Here is a 27,378-nt window from a genome sequence, read left to right as displayed (position 1 = left end):
GAGTAGTTTGCTGAGGATGAGTTGATAGAGGGTAGTAGGGAGTGCAAAGTAGTATAGTCAGAAGTTTGAGGAGAGTGCATACAATTTGAAATTGTTGCTGAGGAGAATAATAGAACTGAGTGATGGAAGATAAGAGGATTACCTAGCAGCACTGAAGGAAATTTTGAAGGTAGAAATTTTAAATTTGTAGTGCCACCCCAACTCTTTGTGGTGGCATGATTTTTTTCCAGCACCACCTAGCAACTAGATGTAGGATTAGAAAAGACCAACAGCTAGATTGACCCAGGATATTAGGGTTTGCCAACACAGATGTGGTAGACTGATAATGGGGCAAATAAAGTGAGGAAGTTGGTCAGAGTGATTAAAGTGGTAAGTTTAGTAGTTTCAGTTGCATAGAAGAGATAGGAGGCTGATGGAGAAAGTGGAGGTTTTAAGAAACCTCTTTTAATGAAATTTAATATAAAGAGATTTCAACTTCATATTCCAGAGCTAGAACATTTCTGCATAGTTTACTGTATTCTAAGAAATAACCTTAGGAATGCATAAATGAGCTGGAATGCACATGAACACCATTGGAAATGAGGTGGTCAAGGAACCAAGAGGCTGAGTGAACAGTGAAGTCACCCAGGACATGTGTTAGGACGAGTGTGGACTGAGGACCAAAGTCTTCAATACTTGAAGGAAGTGACCTTGAGATAAGAGGTTCTAGGAGAGGCAGAGGGTTAGAGAGTTCCTAAAAATTAAAAGCCCCTGTCTTAATTTTTAAATAATCTCTTTAACAAAACCTAGTTGATTGTCTTACATACAGAAGTTAGGTGCATAAACAATTAGAATTATAATGTCTTCTTGATGAATCTACACCTTAATTATTATGAAATGACCCCTTTTATCGCTGGTAATATTCTTTGCTCTGAAAACTGCTTTGTCTTATATTAGTAAAACCACTCCAGCTTTCTTTTCATTAATACAAGCTTGGCCTATTTATCCCATCCTTTTACTTTTAACCTATTTGTGTCTTTATACTTAAAGTAGATTTCTTATAGGCAATGTGTACAGTTGAATTGACTCTTGAACAGAAGACTTTGAAATGAATGGGTCCACTTATACCCAGATGTTTTTCTGTAAATATAGTACACTATTATAGATACTGTATTTTCCTTTCTGTATAATTTTCCTAATAACATTTTTTCTAGCTTGCTTTATTGTAAAAATGTGGTATATAATGTGTATAGCATATAAGATATGAGTTGATTGACTGTTTATCTTATCCATAAGGCCACTGGTCAACTATTGTCTTTTCAAATCATCATTCTGACAGGTGTAAGGTGATAGCTCATTGTAGCTTTGATTTGCATTTCCCTGATGAATACTGGTTGAGCATGTTTTCATGTATCTTAAAATATTTTAGTTGACTCCTCCCACCCCTCCCTTCAGGGATTCCAGTCATAAATATATTAGGTGACCTGAAGTTGTCTCACAGCTCACTGATCTTCTCTTTTGTTCTTGTTTTTGTTTGTTTGTTTTTTCCCCCAGGTGTTTTGTTGTTCATTTTAGATAGTTTCTATAGCTATATCTTCAAGTTCATTAATTTTTTCTTCTGAATGTCTAATTGCTATTCCATCTATTGCACTTTTTTTTTTAATTTTTTTTTCAACATTTTTTATTTATTTTTGGGACAGAAAGAGACAGAGCATGAACAGGGGAGGGGCAGACACAGAATCGGAAACAGGCTCCAGGCTCCGAGCCATCAGCCCAGAGCCTGACGCGGGGCTCGAACTCACGGACCGCGAGATCGTGACCTGGCTGAAGTCGGATGCTTAACCGACTGCGCCACCCAGGCGCCCCTGTCTATTGCACTTTTAATCTTAGACACTGTATTTATCATCTTGAGGTTTTATTTGAATCTTTTTTTTTACGTCTTCTAAACTCTCTTTAATTTAATGGGGAAAAACATGTTTGGGCTTTCTTTGACTTTCTTGATCATGTAGAATATAGTTACAATAACTGTTTTAAAGTCCCTGCCTACATATTTTAGCATCTCTGTATTTTAGGTCAGTTTCTATTGACTGATACTTCTCCTTTTTAATATTTCCCTGCTTTTCTTTGTCTGCTTTGTAATTTCTTATCAGATACCAGACTTTGTGAGCTTTACCTTATGGAGTCCTAGATACTTTCATACTCCTTTCACTGTGCTTGAATTGTGTTTTGGTACACAGTTTAGTTTCTTGAAAATAATTTGACCCTTTTCAAGGCTTTTGTTATTGTTGTTTTTAGACAAAGCCAGAGCAATCTTTAATTTATGACTAATCTGTAACACCCTTCTGAGTACTCTACCTCATGTTCCACGTATTAAATAGGTTTTTCCACTTTGGGTGGTAGAAATCAGAATTCTTCCTGGACCTGTGTCAGCTTCGGGAATGGTTCTGCTTTTCCCAATGGCTTTTTCTTTGGCTTCAGTAGTTTGTACGCACTGACGGGTTCTCCTCTGAAGAAGACTTGAGACTAACCCTCTGCATATCTCTGGAGCTCTATCTTTGCACCTCTTTCCTTTCTATGTAACTCTTCCTTCTCTGGTATTGTGCCCAGCTAATTTTAGCTACTTTGGCTTCCTTGAATTCTCAGTTCTGACTCAGAACTGAATCCTTCAGTTCTGTGAGAGGGACCTTTGGGATTTATTTCAGTGTCTTCTCCTTGTGTTGTAGCCTGGGAATTCTCTCCATGCAGTAAACTGAGGCAGCGGTCAGGCTTACCATTTGTTTTCTTTCTCTCTGGGATTACTGTCCTTTGCTGCCTATTGTTCAGTGTCAGAAAACAATTGTTTCATTTATGTAGTTCAATTTTGGAGTTGTTGAAGACAAGTCCTATTTGTTACTTCGTCATCATGACTGAAAGAGTTATGCATAGTATTTACTGATAACATTTTTACAAATATGCCTGCTTAAAGAATATTTAGGATACCCTAAATATTTTATTTCTATTTTCCTATATTAAATACATCATATCTTCTGAATAGTACTGCTATGAAGGGGTACTTATTATATGGAGATCATAGAAGTACTAGTTATTAGTTGTTTTACTTTTAATAAGTCCCAAGAAAGTTAAGTATCCTTTAATTGTTGTTAAATATAGCTGACTCATTAAAATGGATTCTGTGGTACTACTTTTCTTTAGTCACCAAACATTAGTGGATTTCTTCCTTCAGTTACACAACTTTTACATAAGAAAAAACTTAAAGTATTTCTTTTTTTATTATTTTTCCAAACTTTAAGTGAAAGCCTGTTTTACATAGCAATATAGTTATAATGAATGGCTTATATTTTTAGAGTTCCAATTTGATAACAAACTTACAAACAAATTTTTAAGCTTCTTTTGAAATGCCAAACTTGACAGGAAGTGAACACAAAAGGCAGAAAAGCCTGTGGCTCTGAAAAAGCCAAAAAGGATATCTGTTCTATATTTGTATGGTAGATCATTAACCTCTCATGCACTTTACACAAAGGTTTTAGTATTTACCACAAGACATTGTTTTTTTAAAAGAGGTACATTTTTCTGAGAGCTGTGTCTCAGGAAAGTGAGTGAACTGTAAGATAATGATTAAGTCATATATAACACTTTTCTAAAAATATGGGTAAGGATAATGAAATACTAAGATGCCATGTATTATATTTATATAACAGCCATGCTACTATAATGGAAAATATTCTATGGGTTTTTTTTTATTTTTCCATTCTAAATCTTTGAAATCTTGTGTATTTTATTAATACGAAATTTATTGTCAAAACAGTTTCACTACAACACCCAGTGCTCATCCCAACAGGTGCCCTCCTCAATGCCCATCACCCACTTTCCCCTCCTTCCCACCCCCCCATCAACCCTCAGTTTATTTTCAGTATTTAAGAGTCTCTTATGGTTTGCCTCCTTCCCTCTGTAATTTTTACTCCCCTTCTCCTCCCCCCGGTCTTCTGTTGAGTTTCTCAGGATCCACATGTGAGTGAAAACATATGGTATCTGTCTTTCTCTGCCTGACTTATTTCACTTAGCATAACACTCTCCAGTTCCATCCACATTGCTACAAAAGGCCAGATTTCATTCTTTCTCATTGCCAAGTAGTATTCCATTGTATATATAAACCACAATTTCTTTATCCATTCATCAGTTGATAGACATTTAGGCTGTTTCCATAATTTGGCTATTGTTGAAAGTGCTGCTGTAAACATTGGGGTGCAAGTGCCCCTATGCATCAGCACTCCTGTATCCCTTGGGTAAATTCCTAGCAGTGTTATTGCTGAGTCATAGGGTAGATCTATTTTTAATTTTTTGAGGAACCTCCACACTGTTTTCCAGAGCGGCTGCACCAGTTTGCATTCCCACCAACAGTGCAAGAGGGTTCCCATTTCTCCACATCCTCTCCAGCATCTATAGTCTCCTGATTTGTTCATTTTAGCCACTCTGACCGGCATGAGGTGATATCTCAGTGTGGTTTTAATTTGTATTTCCCTGATGATGAGTGACGTTGAGCATCTTTTCATGTGCCTGTTGGCCATCCAGATGTCTTCTTTAGAGAAGTGTCTATTTATGTCTTCTGCCCATTTCTTCACTGGATTATTTGTTTTTTGGGTGTGGAGTTTGGTGAGTTCTTTATAGATTTTGGATACTAGCCCTTTGTCCGATGTCATTTGCAAATATCTTTTCCCATTCCGTCGATTGCCTTTTAGTTTTGTTAGTTGTTTCCTTTGCAGTGGAGAAGCTGTTTATCTTGATGAGGTCCCAATAGTTCATTTTTGCTTTTAATTCTCTTGCCTTTGGAGATGTGTCAAGTAAGAAATTGATGCGGCTGAGGTCAGAGAGGTTTTATCCTGCTTTCTCCTCTAGGGTTTTGATGGTTTCCTGTCTCACATTCAGGTTCTTCATCCATGTTGAGCTTATTGTTGTGAATGGTGTAAGAAAGTGGTCTAGTTTCATCATTCTGCATGCTGTTGTCCAGTTCTCCCACCACCATTTGTTAAAGAGACTGTCTTTTTTCCATTGGTTATTCTTTCCTACTTTGTCAAAGATTGGTTGGCCATACTTTTGTGGGTCTAGTTCTGAGGTTTCTATTCTATTCCATTGGTCTGTGTGTCTGTATTTGTGCCAATACCATGCTGTCTTGATGATTACAGTTTTGTCGTACAGGCTAAAGTCTGGGATTGTGATGCCTCCCACTTTGGTCTTCTTCTTCAATATTACTTTGGCTGTTGGGGTTTTTTTGTGGTTCCATAGAAATTTTAGGATTGCTTGTTCTAGCTTCGGGAAGAATGCTGGTGCAATTTTTATTGGGATTGCATTGAATGTCATGTAGATAACTTTGGGTAGGATTGACATTTTAACAATATTTATTCTTCTAATCCATGAGCACAGAATATTTTTCCATTTCTTTTTATCTTCTTCAATTTCTTTCATAAGCTTTCTGTAGTTTTCAGCATACAGATCTTTTACATCTTTGGTTAGGTTTATTCCTAGGTATTTTATGATTCTTGGTACAGTTGTGAATGGGATCAGTTTTTTTATTTGTCTTTCTGTTGCTTCATTATTAGTGTATAAGAATGCAACCGATTTCTATACATTAATTTTGTATCCTGCAACTTTGATAAATTCATGTATCAGTTCTAGCAGACTTTTGGTGGAGTATATCGGGTTTTCCATGTATAGTATCATGTCATCTGCAAAAAGTGAAAGCTTGACTTCATCTTTGCCAGTTCTGATGCCTTTGATTTCCTTTTGTTGTCTGATTGCTGACGCTAGAACTTCCATATGTTGGGTTTTTAAAAGCACTTCATGAGTTACTTAAAATAACCATATATTTACTTTTTCTTTGCTGGTTAAGAGAAGACATTTTAATTTTTGAAAATCTAATCTTTCTGAACACATAGCTAAAGCTTTAACCTTTCTCACTCTGACCCAGTGCGTTCCTAATTTCTTGCCCTTAACTCCCATAACTAGTAGTCTTTTAAGATTTAAGAGACTTGACTTCATTATTCAAAACTGAAATTATTTCATTTTGTTCTAAATACAACTCTTCTTACCAATCTGTATTTTTACGTTACTTTTCAAGTCATCCAGGCTTAAAGACTGAGTATTCCTTCCTTCCTTTTTCTCTGTAGTTAGATACAGAATCTTGCAAATTTAAAGAAATTGTACATGTCTCTTAGATTCATCTTACTATTTTTTTTTTATTTTTTTTTCAATGTTTATTTATTTTTGGGACAGAGAGAGACAGAGCATGAACGGGGTAGGGGCAGAGAGAGAGGGAGACACAGAATCGGAAACAGGCTCCAGGCTCTGAGCCATCAGCCCAGAGCCCGACGCGGGGCTCGAACTCACGGACCGCGAGATCGTGACCTGGCTGAAGTCGGACGCTTAACCGACTGCGCCACCCAGGCGCCCCTCATCTTACTATTTTTAAAATCTTATTTTCATTTAATTTCCTTAGATCTTTTATTTCTTACATTTAATTTATTATATGCACCTGTTTGGTCTCCCAGCTCTGTCACTAACCTCCATTTAAACTTTGGTGCCAAGTTAATATCCCTAAATACTTATTCATGCCACACCCCAGTGTAGGAACCAATAATAGCTCCCTATTGCCATTCAGAAAAATTTAACCTCTTTTCCCTGGTTGTGGTAATCTGGCCTTTCCTAGCCTTACTCCTACTATTCCTCAAACAGTTACCATAGCCAGATAACTCTTTCACCTGTGGAGCAAACCACACTTATCCAGTGAGAGATAGCCTGCCTAAAGTGGGACGTAGAATCAGATGACCTGGCTTTATGTTCTAACTCTTCCATGTGCAAGTTAATGTTTTTGTTTCAGTGTCGTGCTTTGTAAATTGAGATAGACCAAAATATTTCCCTCCTTCTAGCTCAGATATTTTGTTTCTATAAAACCATTTAAATGTTAAGAATTATTTGTTAATACTGAGTGTATATTCATATTCCTTTAGATTGCTTCATAATTTATTAAATATTGAAGAAAGTTTTCTTTCATAAAAAGGTTACGTAGTGATCTCATTTCCCTATACTCCTTCAGCTCGTGTTTTCCCAATTCTGTTTGGGCCATACCTGGGTATTCTGTACATCAGATATTTTAAAGGAATTGTACTTGTCCCTGTGAAATATATAATGACATGGGAAATGGTCCCTGGTCTTTTTTTTTCTTTGCTTTTGAGACAGAAATTGTACATGCGCGCTTGAACGCATGTGAGTTGGGGAGGGGTAGAGGGAGAGGGAGAGAGAGAGAATCTTAAGCAGTCTCCATGCCCAGCCTGGAGCTGATGCGGGGCTGGATCTCATGACTGTGAGATCATAACCTGAGCTGAAATCAAGAGTCAGATGCTTAACAGACTGAGCCACCCAGGTGCCCTGTGGTTTTAATATAACATGTTACTAGAATCCATAATAATTTAGGGTTGATAACATTAGGGATTTGGATCAACCTTCAAGGAGATTGAAGAGAAGGATAAAAATGAGGTAAAATGGAAAGCTAAATTTGTTTTTAATAGACCGAAATATTAGAACTGAGTTTTCTCTCAGTTTTTAATAAAAGATTGCAGGTATGCCTATTGTCTTCTATAAGAATGAACAAATGTAGAGCCTGAAAAGGGAAAGTAAAGAAATGCAGTATCTTAAAAATAAAATTTTTGATAGCGGCCTTGTTTTCTATTAGTTCTCTAGAGAGAAATAAAAAATATAGATTTCCAGAAAAAGCACAAAGATAAGGATACTTAGTGCATCTGAATAATTATCCACTGAAATGTGAATAGATGATTGCTTAAAAATATCTATGAATATAAATTCAATTTAGTAAAATAATTCTATTTCTTCATAGTTAAGAATCAGTGAAGCATGAAATGGTTTTTTATATTGTTCCTTATATGTTAAAAAACAGTAAATGGAAAATCCAATGTAACTTAGATGACTGTTACCAATCAATGCAAGTATTCTCTTGTACTAAATGCTGATGTGAGCTTGAGTTCTTGTTCTTGATCCAGATCTATTTATGGTTTTAAACATAAAATCTTTCCTTGCCTAAACCTTCACTTAAGTGCCTTCTAGTCTTGCATCCCATGTTTGACCATGTAGTTTATTCTTTTCTCTCTGCATTTGCCTCCTTCTTTAATCTTTAGAACACTCTGACACACATGAGTAATGGCTAGAGTTCACTTTGGAAGAGACTTGCCCATTCATGTCTCTCTTTCTTCTCCCCTATTGTCAATATTGTACATTTTACTTGTTCATGAATTGGCACAAGGGACTAAAGAAATCTGGGGACGTTAAAAAAAAATCAACAACTTGGAAATGTCTCTTAAGTGTAACTCATAGAAACTTGCTTTAGGAAGCAGTGCTATTAAAAAGCTCATCACTGGCTTAATTCTTTAGAATTTTTCCTGATCACATACAGACCTGCATCAAAATGATCCTCACTTATGCATTTAACATTTCAGTGTAGAAATCATAATAGATACTACTTGCATGTGTGCTCTTACTGGCACTATTAAAAGTGCTGAAATGTGTTAACTCATTTACTTTGTAAACTCTGTGAAATAGATGCTATCATTATCACTGTTTCACAGGTGAAGAAACTAAGGCACAGAAAAATTGAGAACCTTTTCCTTATAAGGTGTCACTGAACTCCAGCATTGTTAAATGTGGGCAGTGTTTGCTGTTATACCGCAGTTGGAATTCATTATATTGCAGGTCCACAAAACTAAGTTGATGGCAGAGACAGAATTTTACTTGGGCTCTCTGGTTCCGGAGACTGTGCTCTTAACCCCTGTGCTGTCTTATGGTGTGTATTAGTTTATTGTTGGATATATTCAGTGTTGTGATTAGTTTCTTTATTCATGTTTTATTTGTGTTTGTATCTTTCTTTCTGTGTCACTCTGCTGTAGTGGGAGGAACCTGGGCTTTTGGAGTTACCAGCTCTCAATTAATTTTCACAGAAGGTAAATGAAACTATCCCTAGTTTACAGATAAGGAAAGCTAAGGTTCAGAGATACTATGTAACTCACTTTGGTGTGATTCTGAACAAGTTATGTCGCTGCATCTCAGGTTTCCTTGTCTATAAAACAGGGATAATAATATTTATCTTTCAGAGTTAATGTGCAGAATAAATGAACATTTATGAGAGTGGTATATTTTAGAAACAGCACAGTTGTTAGTTTCCTTCATTCCCTTTCTTCTATACAGTGATTTTTTTTAAGAACAGAGAACTGAGAATACAGTTAAACAGCATTAGATCTGTTTATCCTCACTTACGAAATGTATGTAGAGCTTTTCTCCTGAGGCGCTGCCTTCCCCCATTGCCTTTTCAAAGTGGAAAAAGTTCAGAGGGAAAAAGGTGTAACTGAACTCCAGCATTGTTAAATGTGGGCAGTGTTCACTATTATAATGCAGTTGGAATTTGTCATATTGCTTTAGTTATGAATCATGTCAGTAATTACCTGAGGGCAGTGTTAGTTCATTATTCAAGTACAAACAAGAAGGGAGATAGCAATTGTAGAAGAATAGCTCAGAAAGATCCTCTGTACTTATTAACCTGTGGACATGGAAGCAATTGTACTGTTGTTCAGAGCATTTTCTGCAAGGTCATGAGGCTAGAAAATTGCTTGAATATAATCTTAGAATTTTCAGTTTCTAAGCTTATAGTCATATCCTGACTATAATACTGAGGAAGGGTTCTGGAATCTGGATATGAAAACAACAAAAACTAGAAATACCTTATGAGATATGTATTTCAATTAATACAGTTTCTAAATTCCTCCAGAAAAATAAGAGGCTATTAATAATAGTAAGTTTAGTAAAATTTTGGAAACACTCTAGGACGTTTACTCCTAAATCATCTAAGCTCAGTTACTTTTCATAATAAAATAGAACCAACTTTTTGACATTTATCTTTTCCAAATATTTATGGCATGTTTTCAGAACTCTGAACTGTCACAATCTAGTCTGTTTCAAAATGCATGTCAGAAAAACAAAAAAACAAAAAAACAAAATGCATGTCAGTAGCCCTGGTGTCTGTGGTTTTACTAATTTACTTATTGTCAGCAATAGCCAAATATCAGAAGTATCTATGGTGACTTTCTATAAGTGTGGATTTAGAACATAAGGGAATGTAGAGTAGGAAACAGCTGGATTTGTTTCTCTTTCAAAAAAAAATTTTTTTCTTTTTGCTGAGTTTCAGTGTTTCTTGCCTCTGTTAAAGTATAAAAGATAATTTCTCTTTAAGATTTGATAATACTCTAAGAATTTTTCAGAGTCTAACATAAATCTGTCTTGCTATCTTTTATTTAAGTTTATTTCCTTTTTGGAGTTTAATATCTGGTAATTTATATCCTTACTAATAAATTAATAAAAACTTGTTATTTTTGTTAATATCTGATCATTATCTTGCCCTTTCTATGTTTTAAGATAATTATCTAAAAGTTTTCATTTACATACTAAGTAACACTAGTTTCTATAACTTAAGTTCTGTCATTTTGGTTTTTTTCTTTTAAACAGTAAAAATGAGAAAGGTAGAAAAGTAAAATGACTCATCTTTTACTAATACATGAGTCCTAAACAAAAATTAACATTGGATTCCCTAATCCAATACTGAGATCTTGAAAATACCAACTTTGGGGCGCCTGGGTGGCGCAGTCGGTTAAGCGTCCGACTTCAGCCAGGTCACGATCTCGCGGTCCGTGAGTTCGAGCCCCGCGTCGGGCTCTGGGCTGATGGCTCAGAGCCTGGAGCCTGCTTCTGATTCTGTGTCTCCCTCTCTCTCTGCCCCTCCCCCGTTCATGCTCTGTCTCTCTCTGTCCCAAAAATAAATAAAACGTTGAAAAAAAAAATTTAAAAAAAAAAAAAAGAGATCTTGAAAATACCAACTTTTTCTTAAAAATATACACTCCTGCAGAACACCTTGGTTGCTCCGTCAGTTGAGCATCTGACTCTTGATTTCAGCTTAGTTTGTGATCCCAGAGTCGTGGGATTGAGCCCCGCTTCGGGCTCGGTGCTGAATGTGTGGCCTGCTTGGGATTCATTCATTCATTCATTCGTTCATTCTCTCTCTCTCTCTCTCTCTCTCTCCCTCCCTCCCTCCCTCCCTCCCTCCCCCCCTCCCCCTTCCTCTCCCCCTCTCCCCAGCTTGCACATGCATGCTCTCTCCAATAATAATAGTGCAAAAGTTTACATTTTTTTAATCATCTTTGTAACAGGCATACTGCACACTTTCAGTACCATGTACTTTTAGGATCTAACTCACAAATTTAAAGTCTTCTGAAAATAAACTTTCCCACAGTCCAGTTTCAAATGAAGAATAAATGGTCTGGGTGGATGGAGATTGCCATGATAATGCAAAAATGATATATCTGACCTTCATAATTATTTCTGTAGGAACAACTTTTTCTACAATCTCTTACAGACCATTTATCATTGTCCCTATTTTTGAATACATGCCCATATTTTTCCTTCTCTTAAGTAGCTAAGATTATATCAAAATTATGTGTGTGTCAGTCTAAAGAAGTCTTATGAGATCACAACACAAAATGTAGCATTTTTTGCCCAACAGTTTTGAAACCAGTTATGTTGGCCATCAGCAAAAATCACATATGTAACATACATTCCAAAAGGTATAATTTTTAGCACTCTGTTTCAATATTCATTTTTATTTAAATAAACTTCTTTTGACAAGTACTATACATAAAATCCTTTCCCTGGGAAGCCTAAATTTTAGTCCAATGTGAATATTTTGTACTTCTGTAATTAAATAAAAGTTATTTATTTTAAAATAAAGAATTATAATAAAGTGATTCAGAGGTTTTTATGACCTATTAAAATATGATCTAACAATTAATAATTGGTGTAAAATATTTTTTAAAGAAAATAAATTGAAAGTTATATTGTTCATGATACAAGGATTTGCTACATTTTGATGAAAAAGCCCTTTGCATGTTATTTTTTAGCAGCAGTAAAACAGTAAGTTGTATAACTTTTTCTTGTGTAACTTACATTGTGCAGTAGTTTTAAAAATGAGAATATTTCTGGTTCAAAATAGCAAACTGACCATACACCTTTACCCCTTTCTCCCCCAAAACCCCTCCAGAAGTTACAGAAAAGAAACAAAAAACAAACATTGGGGTGAAATCCTGTAGTATTGAGACTATAAAGTAGAAAATCTATGGAGAGAAGTTGGGTTGATTCAGTTTTGAGGATAAAAAGTAAATGAGGAGTGTACTGACGGATACAACAAAGTAGGGAAAACTACAGCTCTGAATACATACAGAAGGGGGTCTGGTAGAAGTGGGAGTTTGAGCCTCCAAGCTCAAAGTAGCAGATACAGAGAGTAAGGCAGTAATCAGGAGAGTTTTTTAAAGTACTGTCTCCCAGTGGCCCTCAAAGTTGAGCATGCATCAGAATCATCTGGAGGGCTTTTTAAAACACAGGGTACAGATTGCTGGGCACACCACCAAAGTTTCTAGGGTCAGGTTCAAGAATTTATATTTCAAACATGTTTCCAGGCAATGCTGATGTTGCTGGTCTGGCTGCTACATTTTGAGAACACTGGTCCGTGAACATTTGGACTGGCCCCCCTACCTCAGGCCATGCGAGCCTATAAAAATCAGGAAAATGCACCTTCCTCTGTGCCAATGAATTGGAAAAAGATGCCCGTCTGGATACAGATGCCCCTGGTTTGGTATGAAACTTTATGCTGAAGCCCTGTGCTTTTGTGCAGTACACAGTCTCTACAAGTACATGTCTGGCTCCACACTAACTTCTGTGTACACACACACACACACCCTACAGCTACCTGATGGTGCCTACAAAAGAAACAGAGCAGAAGATTAGGTAAATCTAGACTTCTATAACAGATTTGAAGGGGAAAAAAAAGAATAGGAAAGGTATTTCTGCTTAAAAATGCATCAAATTATTCTGTTGCAAGGTTATATTGCCCTTATTTTGGTATTTTTTGGGTAACCTCAGTTCAATATCCATTCCCAAAAGAAAGACCAGATTAAAATAGAAGAAAAATTTCCAAAGCTAATAAAAGCCTGAAGGCTTTCAATGGAAAATATTCATAGATCCAAGCAGGATAAATGAGTGTGGATATATCTTGGTGAATAATTCAGAATTCCAAAGGTAATGAGAAAATTATAAAAGCCTCCAGCAAGAAAAAAGTCAGTTATTTACAGTGGAATGAGATCCAGATCAGCATCAAAGTTCTTAGCAGGAGTACTGGATGTCTGATGACCTAGAATTCTGTATCTGACCTACATGTCAAACAGGAGGGTAAAATCAAACAATTTTTAGACATGTAATGACTCAGAAAATTTACGTCTTGACTATCCTTTTTGAAATAAAATTACTAGAGAATATACTTCAGCAAAGTAAAAAAGAAATCCAAGAAAGGTGAATTATGGGAGCTAAAAATTAAACAGGAATGGAGAGAGAAAAAAAAAATGGGGAAAAACTCCAGGATACAACAGGCCTAGATAGTTGTTCCAAAAGAGAAATCTATAGATACATAAAGAATGTCAAGAACAGAGTGGTTTCTTTTAACAACTCTATAACCTCACTCAAGGTGGAGATTCAACAGTAACAGTTTAGGATTGATAAATCAAGTTTATGCTGATAGCTGCAAGAGTTGAATTTTTGTATTATAGTATTGACAAAGGACAATTTGCCTCTTTACCTTGAGCTTTTGATGGATTAAGTGAACCAAACATAGGTTTGATGATACAAGAGGCAGTCTTTACTTTCTTTACGTGTTTGTGTGTAGGTATAGGACATTTATTAGAACTACATTAATAAATACCCAGCGTAGGTACTATATAAGTAAACATATTCATTATTAAAAATGAATCTTCAAATCACTACATTGTACACCTGACACTGGTTGAACACTGTATGTTAACTATACTGGAATTAAAAAAATAAAAATAGAAACATGAGAGGAAAAAATTTATCTTTGGCACGGGCAAATAATATTTAATTTGTTCTTAACGCTAAGCTCTCTCCTTCCAATCTCTACCCCCTCTATTTCAACCTACATTAGATGCTATAGAGAATACAAAGTACAGACCATAATCCCTTTCCTCAAGGAGTTTGAGGTATCAGGAAGATCAGACCATGTAAAGAGATAACTAAGAAAGGCAGTTAACAAAAATACCAAATAAGCGATAGAGACAATAAGCATTATCAAAGATTTTGTTTAGCAGTTGAACTGGGACTTGTAGGATGAAAAGGATTTTATCAGGGCCAGAGTGAATTTTATTGACTGGTGGGGGGTGGGGCAAATAGTGTATCTTGTGCCTACAAGATGAGAGTTATGAACACAGGACACGCAGTAGACCAATGAGGAGGAATCTTAATTGGGAGACAGAAAAGAAGCTCCAAAATTGAGTACGTCAGGATTATATTTTGGGGAATATTGCGATATAGTCCCAATATAACACGGTAACAGTGGCGACAATGGTTATTAAAAGTAAAGAGTGGATGAAATCGTAACTGACACGAATGAGAAACAGGACATGAGGTGTGGCATGGACCTTCTATTCTCTAGTCCAAAACCCTTAGTTAAGATAAAGAGGTCAACATAGGCTAAATGATTAAAATTATACTAGTTTGTAGGAAAACCCTGACTAGAACTCATGTCCATCTTTTAATAGAACTTTAAGTTTCATTCATTTAACAGATGATGGAGACTGATTATGTGCCATGCACTAATACAGATGTAGCTCTAGGATGATTGGGTTTTTTTTTCCTTCTTTCCCTTTCTTGTTGGCTTTAGTTTTTTGACTATGTGGAACAAGAAGTGGCACATACAGCCCACAGGCAACCACTTCATTTTGTAAAGTTTTATTGGAACACAGCCACACTCATTCACTTACATATTGTCTGTGGTTGCTTTTGTGCAGTAATGCAGAGTTGAGAAGTTGCAACAGGACTGTACAGCCTGCAGGCCTAAGATCTTTACTGTCTGACCCTTGAAGAAAAGGGTTTCTGATTCCTAATGTATGTTAACATGCATCCCAAAGTCTTACACTCAGTTAAGTGTCATAGCTTTCAATATCCTGTCTGTGCTGTTCCTCACCCCTACTCCTTGCTCTTTGGTTTATCTTTCTTGTGTTTCTTTTTGTAAAAATAAGCAAATATATGTATGCCCTCTTATTTTGCTTTTTTGTTATACCACAGGTAGCATGCCATGTGTATTCTTTTACAACTTTTTTCATGTAATGCTTTCTGGAAATCTCTCCATATCAGTTCATAGAGCTCTTTCTCATTCTTCATTACAGCTGCATGGTACTACATTGTATATGTGCTACAGTTTTATTCAACTAGTCTTCTATGCTTGGACTTGTAGTAGTTACCAATATTTATAATTTCAAATAGTGCTGTACTTTGTACATATATATTTTTACATTATTGAAATTATGTCTTCAGGGTAAATACCTAGAAGTGAGAATGCTGGCTCAAAGGGTAAGAGTGTGTGTGTGTGTGTGTGTGTGTGTGTGAGAGAGAGAGAGAGAGAGAGAGAGAGAGAGAGAGAGAGAGAGAGAGGTGTGAGATATTACCACATTCCCATCCATAAAGATCAAACCATTTTGTATTCCCGTGAACAGTGTATGAATATGTATCAGTTTCTCCACAAGGGCTGCTCATTTAATTTTGCAAAATGATGGCATTAAAATATTCTTCCCATCTTTCATCACTATCATCTCAAATGATTTTAATATTTCTTACCATATTAATAAGGTAAAAAAACATAATTAAAATAAAGGGTAACAACTCTTTAAGTTTAAACTGAATAAATTTATCTCTTATTGTGATTGTTTTTCTTTTTGTTGAAGACAAATGCATCTCTACCCTCTAATCAGAGGAATCTTTTTGAAATGCATATCTGATCCTGTCTCTCCTAAATGGGAAATCCTTCAGGGCTTTTTCCACATTTCCTCAGATTTTATTATGGCCTATAAGTACATGTAAGGTCTCAGCCCTATATCTACAGCCACTTTGATTTTTAGTTCTTTCAGTATACCAGACCACAGGACCTTTCCATGTGCTACTTCCCTTGCCACCATTAAAGAAATAGATGAGTCAAAAACAAACAGGAAATCCAAGTTCTTATCCTTAGTGTACCTTTATGTGACCTTATGCAAGTTACTTAACCTTTTAATTCTTCAGTTCCCTTAACCTAAAGTGAAGTAGTTGTATCAAATGACCTACAGGTTCTCTCAGTTTTAAGTTGCAAATTTACCAGGAATCATTCTGATGGGAAAGTAACAGAACTAGCACCATCTCCCTATGGCTTTTAACTGTAACTTGGCTTTAAGTATATAACACATATTTTTCCACTTTCTAACTCTTTACTTAAATTTTAATCATTTTCAAAAATTATTAGTTGACTCTATATGAGTAAGGCAAGGTTTAAGTTTGAAAATGATTATTAAAATCATGAATTATCTCTACTTTTGGGGTCCTGTGTCGTAGATTCTGACTTTGTGACCACTTTCAGCACTTTAAATCACTGTGATGAGAGTTTATTTTATACCCTTTTAAAGATTTATTGGAATAAATCTTTTTTGAGAGCAGGAGGAAAGGGGAAGGCTTAATGGTGAAGTTGGCCTGAACTTAATTTCATACTCTTATTATCCTGATCTATTGCCATGTTTAACTGATGATTCTTTGTACTCTTATAAAATTGACTGTCAGAAAATCTGTAGTAGATATCAGGCACAAAGGCTAAAGAGAAAGATTAAATAGGTATTTGAGAATTAGTGATTGTAGGAGGATGTATATGTTGATCTGTAGAAAATGTTGCTAATTAAGTAATGTTGTCAACCATTAAGTACTCTAGTCTTTTCAAATACACTTTGGGTCCTTAAGTTTGTCCATTAGTCCCTTTTACTTGGAAATCATGTTATAAGTGGATAATTTGATTTCCAGCCCCAAAGGGCTTTTTAAAAAAGATCGTATCTGGGGCGCCTGGGTGGCGCAGTCGGTTAAGCATCCGACTTCAGCCAGGTCATGATCTCGCGGTCCATGAGTTCGAGCCCCGCGTCAGGCTCTGGGCTGATGGCTCAGAGCCTGGAGCCTGTTTTCGATTCTGTGTCTCCCTCTCTCTCTGCCCCTCCCCCGTTCATGCTCTGTCTCTCTATGTCCCAAAAATAAATAAACGTTGAAAAAAAAAATTAAAAAAAAAACATCCTATCTTAGGATTGCCTTAAGATTCATCTACTAGTAAGCATTGTTTATAAAGTTTTCTATATACTTATTCACAACTAAGAACACCAAGTTACATCTTCCCTTACTTGCATCTGGGGTTGGATTGACATGCAAGTACTAAAAAAGTTAGGGTGTTGGGAGGTAGTAAAGATTCTGTTAGGCAATAGTAACTTAATATATTGACAGAAGTCTCAAGTATCTGGTTCATTCATTGGGGATCCAAAATTCTAGAACCAAAAAACAATTGCTTCAGACTTTGCCAGCTAGATATGAGTCATGAATTAAATGTTTCTCAGTTGGGGATGTGAAGTTAGCTGATGTTCCATTTTATATTCCTCAACTGAGTGATTAATCTTTAAATACCAGTATCTGTAATTTAGATTTATACCTTAAATTTACTTTCAGTATCTTAAGTGTAGATATAAGATACTTTCAGTATCTTGAGTGTAGAATACAAAGTCAAAACTCCTTGATAAAGTAATGTCTTCTGTTTCTGTAAATATTTTGAACACGTTATGTATACTGTGTATATATTTTTGTACATTCTTTTGGTAAACTAGTTATTTAGTTATTTTCTCTGGAAAGGTCATTTCTGAGTTTAGAACGAATCATTAGGATCCTGGGGAGCTGTTTTCTACACCTTAAAAATGTTCTCATTTTCTGTTCCTTTGAAGGGCATTAATGTAGAACAGAAGATTAAATCATCTACTCTTTTATAGAGATGTTGAAAACAGTGGGTACAGTTCTTTGGGAGAGAGGGCTTGGCACTGTTACCTTAGAGTAACAAAAAGTAAAATTCTCAGAGTTGTAGTAATACAGGTTTTTTGGAGAAAGGGAAAAGAGAAAACTCTCGGAATATGTAATATACCAGAAAGTGTAGTGCTAACAAAAGGAAAATAACTTTAGTACGCTTTCTCTCCATGTAGTTGAGATTTACCCAGGATTTGAAGTTGTTGATAAGAAAACTAATATTTTTATCTGTTAGGTATTACTTTGTGAAAAATCCTACAAAACTTTGATTCATCTTTCCCTTGACAAGAGGGTTACAAAAAATTTCTCCCTTGACAAGAGGGTTAATCACAGAAACAACAAGTATCTAATCATTCTTTTGCTTGTATTTTAAACTAATAGCCATGCTTTGAGGTCTTGCCCACAAGACCTTTCAGCCAAGAAAATTTCTGAGAAATCTGTTACAACCTCCCTGCCCTTTCTTCCACATCTTTAAGTCACTAGTTGTTTTTCAAGAGTACTAGGTCTATTTATTTTCTGAAGAGTGATATCAAATAGAGGTACTACAGGGCCAATAGAAGACATTAAGGATTTGTTTTGCTTTTGGTTTATCTAAAGGAAACCATGGCTACCTAAAGAAAATCTCCCACTGTTATTTTATTGAAAATGGATTACTTATTTAGCAAGTGACAATGATTTGTCTGAAATCATTGTAGCCCAAACCCAGAGAAGAGCAAAAATCAAATTTAAATTTTAAGGGTATTTTTCCAAAGTTGTATTCAGGATGTGAAAGATTAGGTGTAAGAAGTAGACTGAATGCTGAATTTAATTATGTGCATTTTTCTCAAATAAAAAGTATTCTTTTTTAATTAACTTTGGAGAACTGCTTGAATTTGAAAGAAAAAAATATGTTGGAAAATGAAAAAGTTTTAGTGTAGTTGGTGCTTAATATCTAAATTATAGCTCAAATCGATACCTTTTCTTTAAGAAAATGGAATGTAGTTGTACTGAGTAATTTGGCCCTGTAGTTTTCCTGCTTTTTACATAAGGAACTATATTTTTACTTTATAAATTATATTGACATACAATAACATTTTGCCTATAGATCTATGTTTTTACTTTATAAATTATATTGACATACAATAACACTTTGCCTACTGGAAATAATATTTTCATCTGTTCAATATTTGGCTTTAAATGGTCAAGAGGGAAGGGAAGTAATATATTTATTTATCGCTTTCTAAGTGCCGAGTCTTGTATTTCACTATCTTACTCTCTGTGGTGTTTCTGACTTAAAATACTTAATATACAAGTTACTTATTATGACATAAATATGCCTTTAAAATGTACATCCAAGTAGTATTTTCTTAATGGACTTAGCAAAACAACAATTTTGTTAGTTTCTTCCCTCTCAATTTTGGTGGTGTATATTATTTTGAAATTGAGTGCTATTATATCCAGTGAATGGATCAAAATAACAATTTGAAAGCATACTATACTATATAGTCAGATAGCATATGCTTCTTATGAATTTCCTACAAAGACAAAATCCTAAATATTATCTGAAAGTGTAACTGTTAGAGATCCCCAAATAGCGTTAGTGTGTTGTTAGTCTACAGAAGACATTTTTAGCTGTTTTTTCAAAAACACTCCCCAAACACTCTTTCAAATTACTCTCCTTTCTCATTTATGTTACAGTTCAAGAAACATGATTAGTTATTTCACTTCAAATTGAAATAGAAATTAGATATATGTTGAATAAAAATATTAAATACTTTAAAACATTTAATGTTATACTTCATTTAGTTTAAAATTGCTAAGAATTTCAGACAGTGCACATGGTCACCACATGATTGAAATCATAGTCACTTTTAGACTTTGAACAACTTTTTTAGGGATTTTTTTAATGAAGAGGAAGGAACAGATCAAACTGGCTCAGAAAAATAAAGTGGTATGTATACAGAATAGAATACATTTTAATGGTTAACACATTGAATACAATTTTTTATACTAATAACTTTAAAATGTCCACATGTTTATTTTCTTTCAAAGGCGGAGAAATAGTTGTCCAAGAAAACACTTTTCACAGTTGAAGGAACTTAGAGGTGCCCAGTGAAGTCCCAGCGGTTTTATTTCAGGCAGCTTATATTGTAGATTCATGGTCAAATATCTTACTTTTTAAGGTCTGTAGGTTATGTTGAATAAAGTTCTCTGTGCTGTGAACTTCAGAGAATCTAAAGTCACTTCTCCTAGTAGACCAGTTTTTCATTTTTATTGAATTCTGAATCGTGTCCGATGTGAAGTAGTAAACTATAGGGTCAAAGCAACAGTTTGAAACAGCAATGCAGAGAGTGATTGGGTACATAGTCCTTACTGCTGTCACTGCTGAGCAATTAACAAATGTTTGTGTTCTCATAAGAGAATATAAAATAAGATTGATGTTGTAAGGCACGAAACAGAAGCAGAATATGACCAAATGTACAAAAATCATTTTTAAAACTTTAGTTTTGTTTATTTTGCTTCTACTTAATGTAACGGGTTTATTTAAAGTTCTTAGCACCATACTAGAACAAGTTACATTTAAAATTAGAGGAATAAAAAATCCTACTATTTCGATGAAAATTACAATCCTTGAAAGATACGTTTTCCATGTGGCTTCTGGAAATTTTTCAAAGCAGGCTTCTGAGGCATTGTTACCCTGAGAGTGGGTAGACTGAAAAAAAACTGCTGGTGCACTTCCTCCTATCACAGTTAGCCACACAGCAATACACACGATTTTTGCATTTCGTTTGGTTCTTAGAGTCTTTGACTTAAATGGGTAGACGATTGCCAGAAACCGATCGACACTAATACAGGTTAAGAACAGAATGCTTCCATACATGTTGGTATAGAATAGCATCACTGAAATTTTACAGAGTTGATCTCCAAACGGCCAATTCTGGGTTGCAAAGTAAAAAATCCTGAAGGGTAAAGTAAAAACGAAAAGCAAGTCTGACATTGCCAAGTTAATCATGTATGTTGTAGTTTCATTTCGCACTTTGAGGGTGCAGATGAAAATGTATATGGCAACACAGTTAGATATTAACCCAAGCACAAATACCATACTAAACATGCAGCCATACAAAGTGTACTTAAAGGAGTCATCGTAGTAGCATTGGGAGCTGTTATTGCTTACCATTATAAAGGCACGTCCAGTTTACAGTGTTAAATCCTTTGGTCTGCTGCAGTTTTCTTTGGTATTCAGATTGTGACCACTTTATAACCTCTGGAGTATTTGCAAACTCCTTGTATCTTTGGGTGACTTTATAAATATTTCCTTTTTCTTCGAAATCTCGACAGGAAACATGGAATTCGTTGTTGTAAATTTTCCACTTGGTTCTTCAACAGGAAAATACTCTCATTTTCTGATTTCCAGAAAATCCGTGAATCCAGGGTTTAGGTAGCCCACGAACAACTTTAAAAAGAAATGTAGTCAGTGAAGCCAGCCTGTTAGATTATAAATTTAAAGAAAAGCGGTGTTTTGAAACAGGAATAAAACTACTCTTCTGGTAAACTTGCATTTCAGTAGGCAAAGTGAGTATTTCAGAACTGTTTCTTTATGCTCCAGAATATTTAAGCTAAAGTTAGCAATCTTTTTTGCTTTTCAGTGCAGAGTTTCAGAGACTTAAACATTCCCGGTTTGGTCTCACTTACTTCTTGCTCCTTTTAAATAAGGTTTTCCTTTTTGGTATTCCTGAAGTGGATTCCAGACGGTAGTAAGCAGAAGAGTCTTTAAAGTTTCCGAAATAAATTCCTAAGCGTGTTAGCTCTTGCTGAATTGAAGCCTTTCCTCCGTTGCCAGATGTATTGTGAGATGGGCTTTCTCTGAAGTGGAAAAGAAAGGCTCGCTAGATTTGTAATATGACATCACAGGAAGAAGAGGCTGGGCTTGGACAAAGAAAGGTTTCAGCCGTTTGTTTGCAGTTCCTTTAATCTGATAATGTGTCTGCTGGGAATATACCTAGGAGGTTTGCAAATGGTCACTGGCTGTTTAGCTGAGCCTTTGCCCTTTAACTCTTTTTATGCAGAAATGCCTTGTGGGATGCTAGCCACCTCACAGAGTTTTCTTTCTTTCCTTTCTTTTATTTCTTTGTATTTGGTAGTAAAAATTAAGAAAGAAATCAGTATTAAACCTGTTTTTCTCTTATTTGATTGCTTTTGTGTTTGGAATGTGACTTTGTTTTCAAGAAATGTATAGGAGTATATATTTATAAATTTAAATTGTTTGTGGTGTCTTAATATAGCATTAAAAAAACTGTTTAGGAGAAATTTAATCTTTAGGGATAAAAAGGACTTGACTGCCCAGTGGTGGTTTTGCCAGTCTTGGCTTCTCTTTGCCATAATTGTTCCTCAAGATTTAATTGGTGTGATTGTGAGTGGCTCCAATCCTGAAGCTCTTTTATTTTTGATGAAGGAATCTTCTAACATTCTTTCCTCTTTCCCATAAAATTGAGTTAATATTTTAGAACACTTTCAATTTTTAAATTACCACTTTCCTCAAGAATGCATTCAAGGATGTTCACATTTGGTGTGGTATTAATCTTTTTTACACACAGAGCTAAATTACATCTTTTTAAATGAACTTTTTTTCTTCCTTAAATTGATTGAAGTAAGTTTTGGAGAATAAAAGTTATACTACTTGGCTAAATTTTAGGTTCATAATTTTATTTTCCTTACCCTTAGCCCACACCTTACCCCTCTTAATATGACTTTGACTGTATTGGAATATGGTTCAGATTTTGTCTTCATTTAAAAGCTCCTATGAGTTGTTTCTGAATATATTTGTATTTGAAGGTTACTCGTTTTTTAAAGTCCAAATAAATTGGAGGAATAAAGTATGTGCAGAATGGGGGTCATTGAATATAGATGGTATTTCCTTCAGGATCGAAGATACCACACAACCTTTGGACACATACTTGGTTTTCTTGTTCTAAATTACCATTTTTCAGAAAAGGCTGAGATCCAGTTATGTTTTACTGTTGCTATTTTCTTTCTTTTTTTTTTTTTTTAATGTTTTTATTATTTACGTTAGCACGGGCTGGGGAAGGGAGAGAGAGAGGAGGACAGACCATCTGAATCAGGCTTTTCACTGACAGCAGTGAGCTATGCTGGGCTCGAACTCACTGTTAGGGCTCAAACTCATGGGACTGTGAGATCAAGACCTGAGCCAAAGTAGGACGCTTAACTGACTGAGCTACCCAGGTACCCTGACTGTTGATATTTTCTAGTTTGGTTCAGTTTGGGCCAAAACTCTTTCCAAGTATCAATTTTGAAAATTTAGGAATTTATGAGTGATTTGTTTTTCCTTCCTGAATTACTTAACTAATTTGAGAGTAATATGTTGCAATAATATGTTTTAATACCCTTTTAATTATAAAATTAAGTTTAGCAACTTTTGTTTGTTGATGAATCCTGCCTGAATTGTATTATTTTTTTTATTGTTTTGACTGGGAAATTTATAATAAAGTGACACCAAAAAATGAGTATTATTTATAATTGATAAACTTTAAAGGGTTAAATTCTTTGTGTATTGCATTGATATGGAAAAGAGTTAGCCTGTGTGTGTTCATATAAGAAGCAGGTGAATAGTAACAAGATACGTAGTTGATAAGCTGTATTCTTTTTTTTTTTTAACGTTTATTTATTTATTTTGAGAGAGAGAGAGAGAGAGAGAGAGAGAGGGAGCAAGCAAGGGAGGCACAGAGAGAGAGAGAGAGAGAGGGAGAGACAGAATCCCAAGCAGGCTCCACACTGTCAGCACAGAGCCCAGCACAGGGCTCCATCTCACGATGTAAGATCATGACCTCAGCTGAAACCAAGATGATGCTTAACCGACTGAACCACCCAGGCGCCCAATAAGCTTGTAGTCTTCTTGGAGAAAATTTTACTGTTATAGTGTCTTAGTAATCTATTACTTTGATTATCTCTTTAGTCATCATTAAATAATGAAATAATAAGCAGTCATATGCCCTGACCTTGTTTACTTCTGCTTTCATTTTGAATATGGCATTTACTCAAAAAGTTAAAAATTGTGTTAATTCTATATTGGAATATTCTTCTACATATTGATGTTATTTACAAGACTTATTCACGTAACTGTTCATTTCTTGTTTGAGTTATTTTGCTTATAGATCACTATTTGTGAATTAAGCTTTTTGTTATGAGTATATTAGTATATGTTTGCATTTCTAATTTTTATATAGTGTTTGACCCTTAGTAGATACTCACATGTTTGTTGATGAATGAATCATATCAGTAAACTTTAATTTTGTTGAAAGGTGTTTCTGTTCAGAAAAAAGAACAACAGCAGAGGGGCTGTCTGCTTCAGGGAAGATCATCAAATGCTAGATTTTTTGAGATATTTATGTTGACTTCTAAGGAACCAAAGTGAAATTAGATACCTTGAAAATTCTTTAGATTAAGATTTGATAAATACATAGTAACTCCTTGCAAAAGGAATTAAATAAATATAGAGAATTGAGTGTATTTAATAGGTACTTTGTATTTGATAGCTTCAGGCCAAACTGTTATTTTAATACGAGATTTGTATACTTCCGAAGGTTAAGTCTGTGAATCAACTCGTTTTTTGTGTGAGGTTTTCTCCGGGGAAGAAATAACATGTGCCACCTATTTGAGATGTAGTGAATCTCATTATGCAAGTCATCACTTTCAAACTTTAATTTTATCAAGAAGCCAATTAAATAACCACCCAGCCTATAAAGTAGATGTTTGATTCACTACAATAGTGGTATAAATCAGTTAGTTTTGTAACTAATTTTTCTTCGGGGTGAGAGAGAGTATTCTGGTAGTTAACTATTAGAAGTGTAAGGATTTGGGTAACTTCTGAGTTCTTGACTAAATTTCTGCCACAACTGTGACTTTGAGGAGGCAACAAATCTGACTTGTTTCAAAATCGGCTCATAATAATGTTTGTTGAAAGAATAAACAAAGCTTTATTAGACACCCACCATAAACAAATAGTGTGTCAAGTGTGCTCCTCAGCCATTCTTACTTTCTCTTTGTTTTCATCAAGCCTATTTTCTGGGCTTTATTGCAAGATCACTCACTTCCACCTTTCTGGGCTAACCTTGTTACTCTTATCTGTATGATTGTTATAATGTCTTATCTTGTCTTCTGATTTTTAGTCCTGCCCTTTTCTGTTTTCCCCCTGCCAGCCTGTCACAGATCAGCTCATGAGTGAATCAACTATTTGTTCATATATTACCCTTCTTGCTTCCAAAAAGAATTTAAAGCTGCTGCTGATTTTAAAACGGATGAAAATAAACATTAAGATTTTAGTGTTTTATTATATGTAAATTATACCTAAACTTTAAAAGTTTAAAAAGAGCGTATAGAACAAAGTTTGAATATGAGATATGTGAAATTATTGTATACATTCGTCATTTTCATTCTAAAAGTTATTCATTTTGAACACTACAGTGTTTGCAAAAGGTAAAAAAAATCTTTAACACACAAATTCATAACATGTTAGTAAAAGAATAAAAGGCAAGTATTAGCAGGAAGAGAGAAGGGTAGGAAGGGCAGAATATGAAATGAAGTTAGAAAAATCTAGGCTAAGGGAAGTTGCTGCATTTGATGCAAGGGAGAAAAGGAAATCATAGTGGATTATGTCGCTTCTATTTAGTGAAGGAAAACATTCCCGTGTGTCGAGGGAGAAACTTTTCTTTTGCTTTGTCTCAGAAATACATTGTGAATCTTTACCATGAACAATTAAATGACCACTGCTGATTGTTTTCTAGTGGCAGAACATACACCAATTCTCGTTGGCCTTCATTTCAATTCAAGAAAAGCACCTGATGTCAAATTGTGGTTCTGAGAAACATACTGTATGTTGGTTTGGTAGATTAATATAGTCCAAATACATGTGGTAATTTGGTTTAATGCTGAGGCTATTTTGGTAGTCTAGTGTAAGGGATCTCTACCTGAAGACCTTGACATATCTAAAACTACTGTTTAATTCATTCCCCCGAGGACTAGGTCCGTGGCTTTGATGATATTCTCAAATAAAACTGTGACTAAAAACACATAAGAGACCACGGATCTTAAGAATTGAAGGAGTAGCAAGTCCTGCAGGCCATTTCTCTGAAATATCTAGAAATCTCAGAAATATTTTGAAAATTTTTCTCTATGGATAGACTAGAAGGAAAAAGACTATTAGATGCTAGTGCAGGTTCCTTATGAACGAAGTACAGAAGTGTGTATGTAGGCAATAGAATGTAAATCTGTAATTTTTTAAAATTTTGAATAGGGAAATGTGAAAGTGTTATATAAAGAGGACAGGCAAAGAACAGAGAAGCTTGTTACGCAGTCATTTGACCTTCCTAAGATTTTGGCTACTTGGCTGTAAATTGAGGGAGCTGGACTGCTCAGAGTTCTCTTCCTGCTTCTATACCTGATTCTGATTCTTTAAATACTATGAATACTTAAGCTGCTAGATTGGTTTTTTTTCACTCTCAGGCATAACAAATCAAGGAGTCACTTTTCATTCTTTATGTTTAAGGATATCTAATTTTGAAACAGGTTATACAAGAAATATGTACAAGAAATATTCTTTGCTTACACCAAGAGTCTCATAATATAAGAATTTTGTTAACATGTTGTTATACTGTAAAGATTTAACATTGAACAAAGACTTTCCTTTGTATTTCTGTAGCATTCATCTTTAAAAGGTTTTTCTTTCCAAAGCACGAATAAGATGCCATGTTCTTACTATAAAATTGAAACTACTTTAAAGTAGTTTCTTATTAAAAGTTTTGATGGTCATAATTGGAGTTATTCCTAAAATAACATTGAATATGAGGTGTATGAAAACAGTTGGACAGGAGAGTATGTGAAACTTAAACTGAAATAAAGTTCAAGTTCAAAATAAAGTGTGGAACAGTGAAATTTTAAAATGTAAGAAAAATACTCTAAACTTGTTTTGAATGCATCAAATGTTTATTGTGATGATATGTGACTCTTCAATGTTCTCTTCCATATCAAATTTACACCTATTTTTAAAAATGTTTTTTTTTTTTTATTTTGAGAGACAGAGTATGTATGTACGTGCTACCAGAGGAGGAGAGAGAGACAGGGAGAGAGCAAATCCCAAGCAGACTCTGTGCTGTCAGCTCAGAGCCCAGAGCCTGATGGGCAAGGCTCCATCCTAGGAACCTTCAGATCATGACCTGAGTTGAAATCAAGAGTTGGACGCTTAACAGACTGAGCCACCCAGGCACCCCTCAAATATACACTTATTAAAAAAGCCAAAGTTTTTCTCATTTTGGAGCCTTCTGAAGCCTATTATGATAAAATTTTTATTTAAGTTCAGACATGAGCAAAACTTTTAATTTGAGTAATGAACATTTA

General features: G+C 35.0%; 2 protein-coding genes across 4 annotated transcripts in view; one reads left to right on the top strand and one right to left on the bottom strand.

The window, feature by feature from the left end:
* The window catches only part of RB1 (RB transcriptional corepressor 1), a 168,211-nt gene that overhangs the window by 92,438 nt on the left and 48,395 nt on the right, over positions 1 to 27,378 (top strand). The window lies entirely within an intron of this gene.
* Positions 19,743 to 21,914, bottom strand: LPAR6 (lysophosphatidic acid receptor 6). The gene is made up of 2 exons (XM_040448422.1): positions 21,664 to 21,914; positions 19,743 to 21,424 (listed from the first exon to the last, which is right to left on the bottom strand). Exon 2 carries the CDS (start codon positions 21,146 to 21,148, stop codon positions 20,114 to 20,116), a length of 1,035 nt encoding a protein of 344 aa, XP_040304356.1. The 5' UTR covers positions 21,149 to 21,424; positions 21,664 to 21,914; the 3' UTR covers positions 19,743 to 20,113.

The sequence above is a fragment of the Herpailurus yagouaroundi genome, unplaced genomic scaffold (genome assembly GCF_014898765.1).
Source record: "Herpailurus yagouaroundi ecotype Mexico unplaced genomic scaffold, PumYag 197, whole genome shotgun sequence".
NCBI classification, from domain to species: Eukaryota; Metazoa; Chordata; class Mammalia; order Carnivora; family Felidae; genus Herpailurus; species Herpailurus yagouaroundi.
This window is presented reverse-complemented; position numbering and strand designations above follow the sequence as displayed.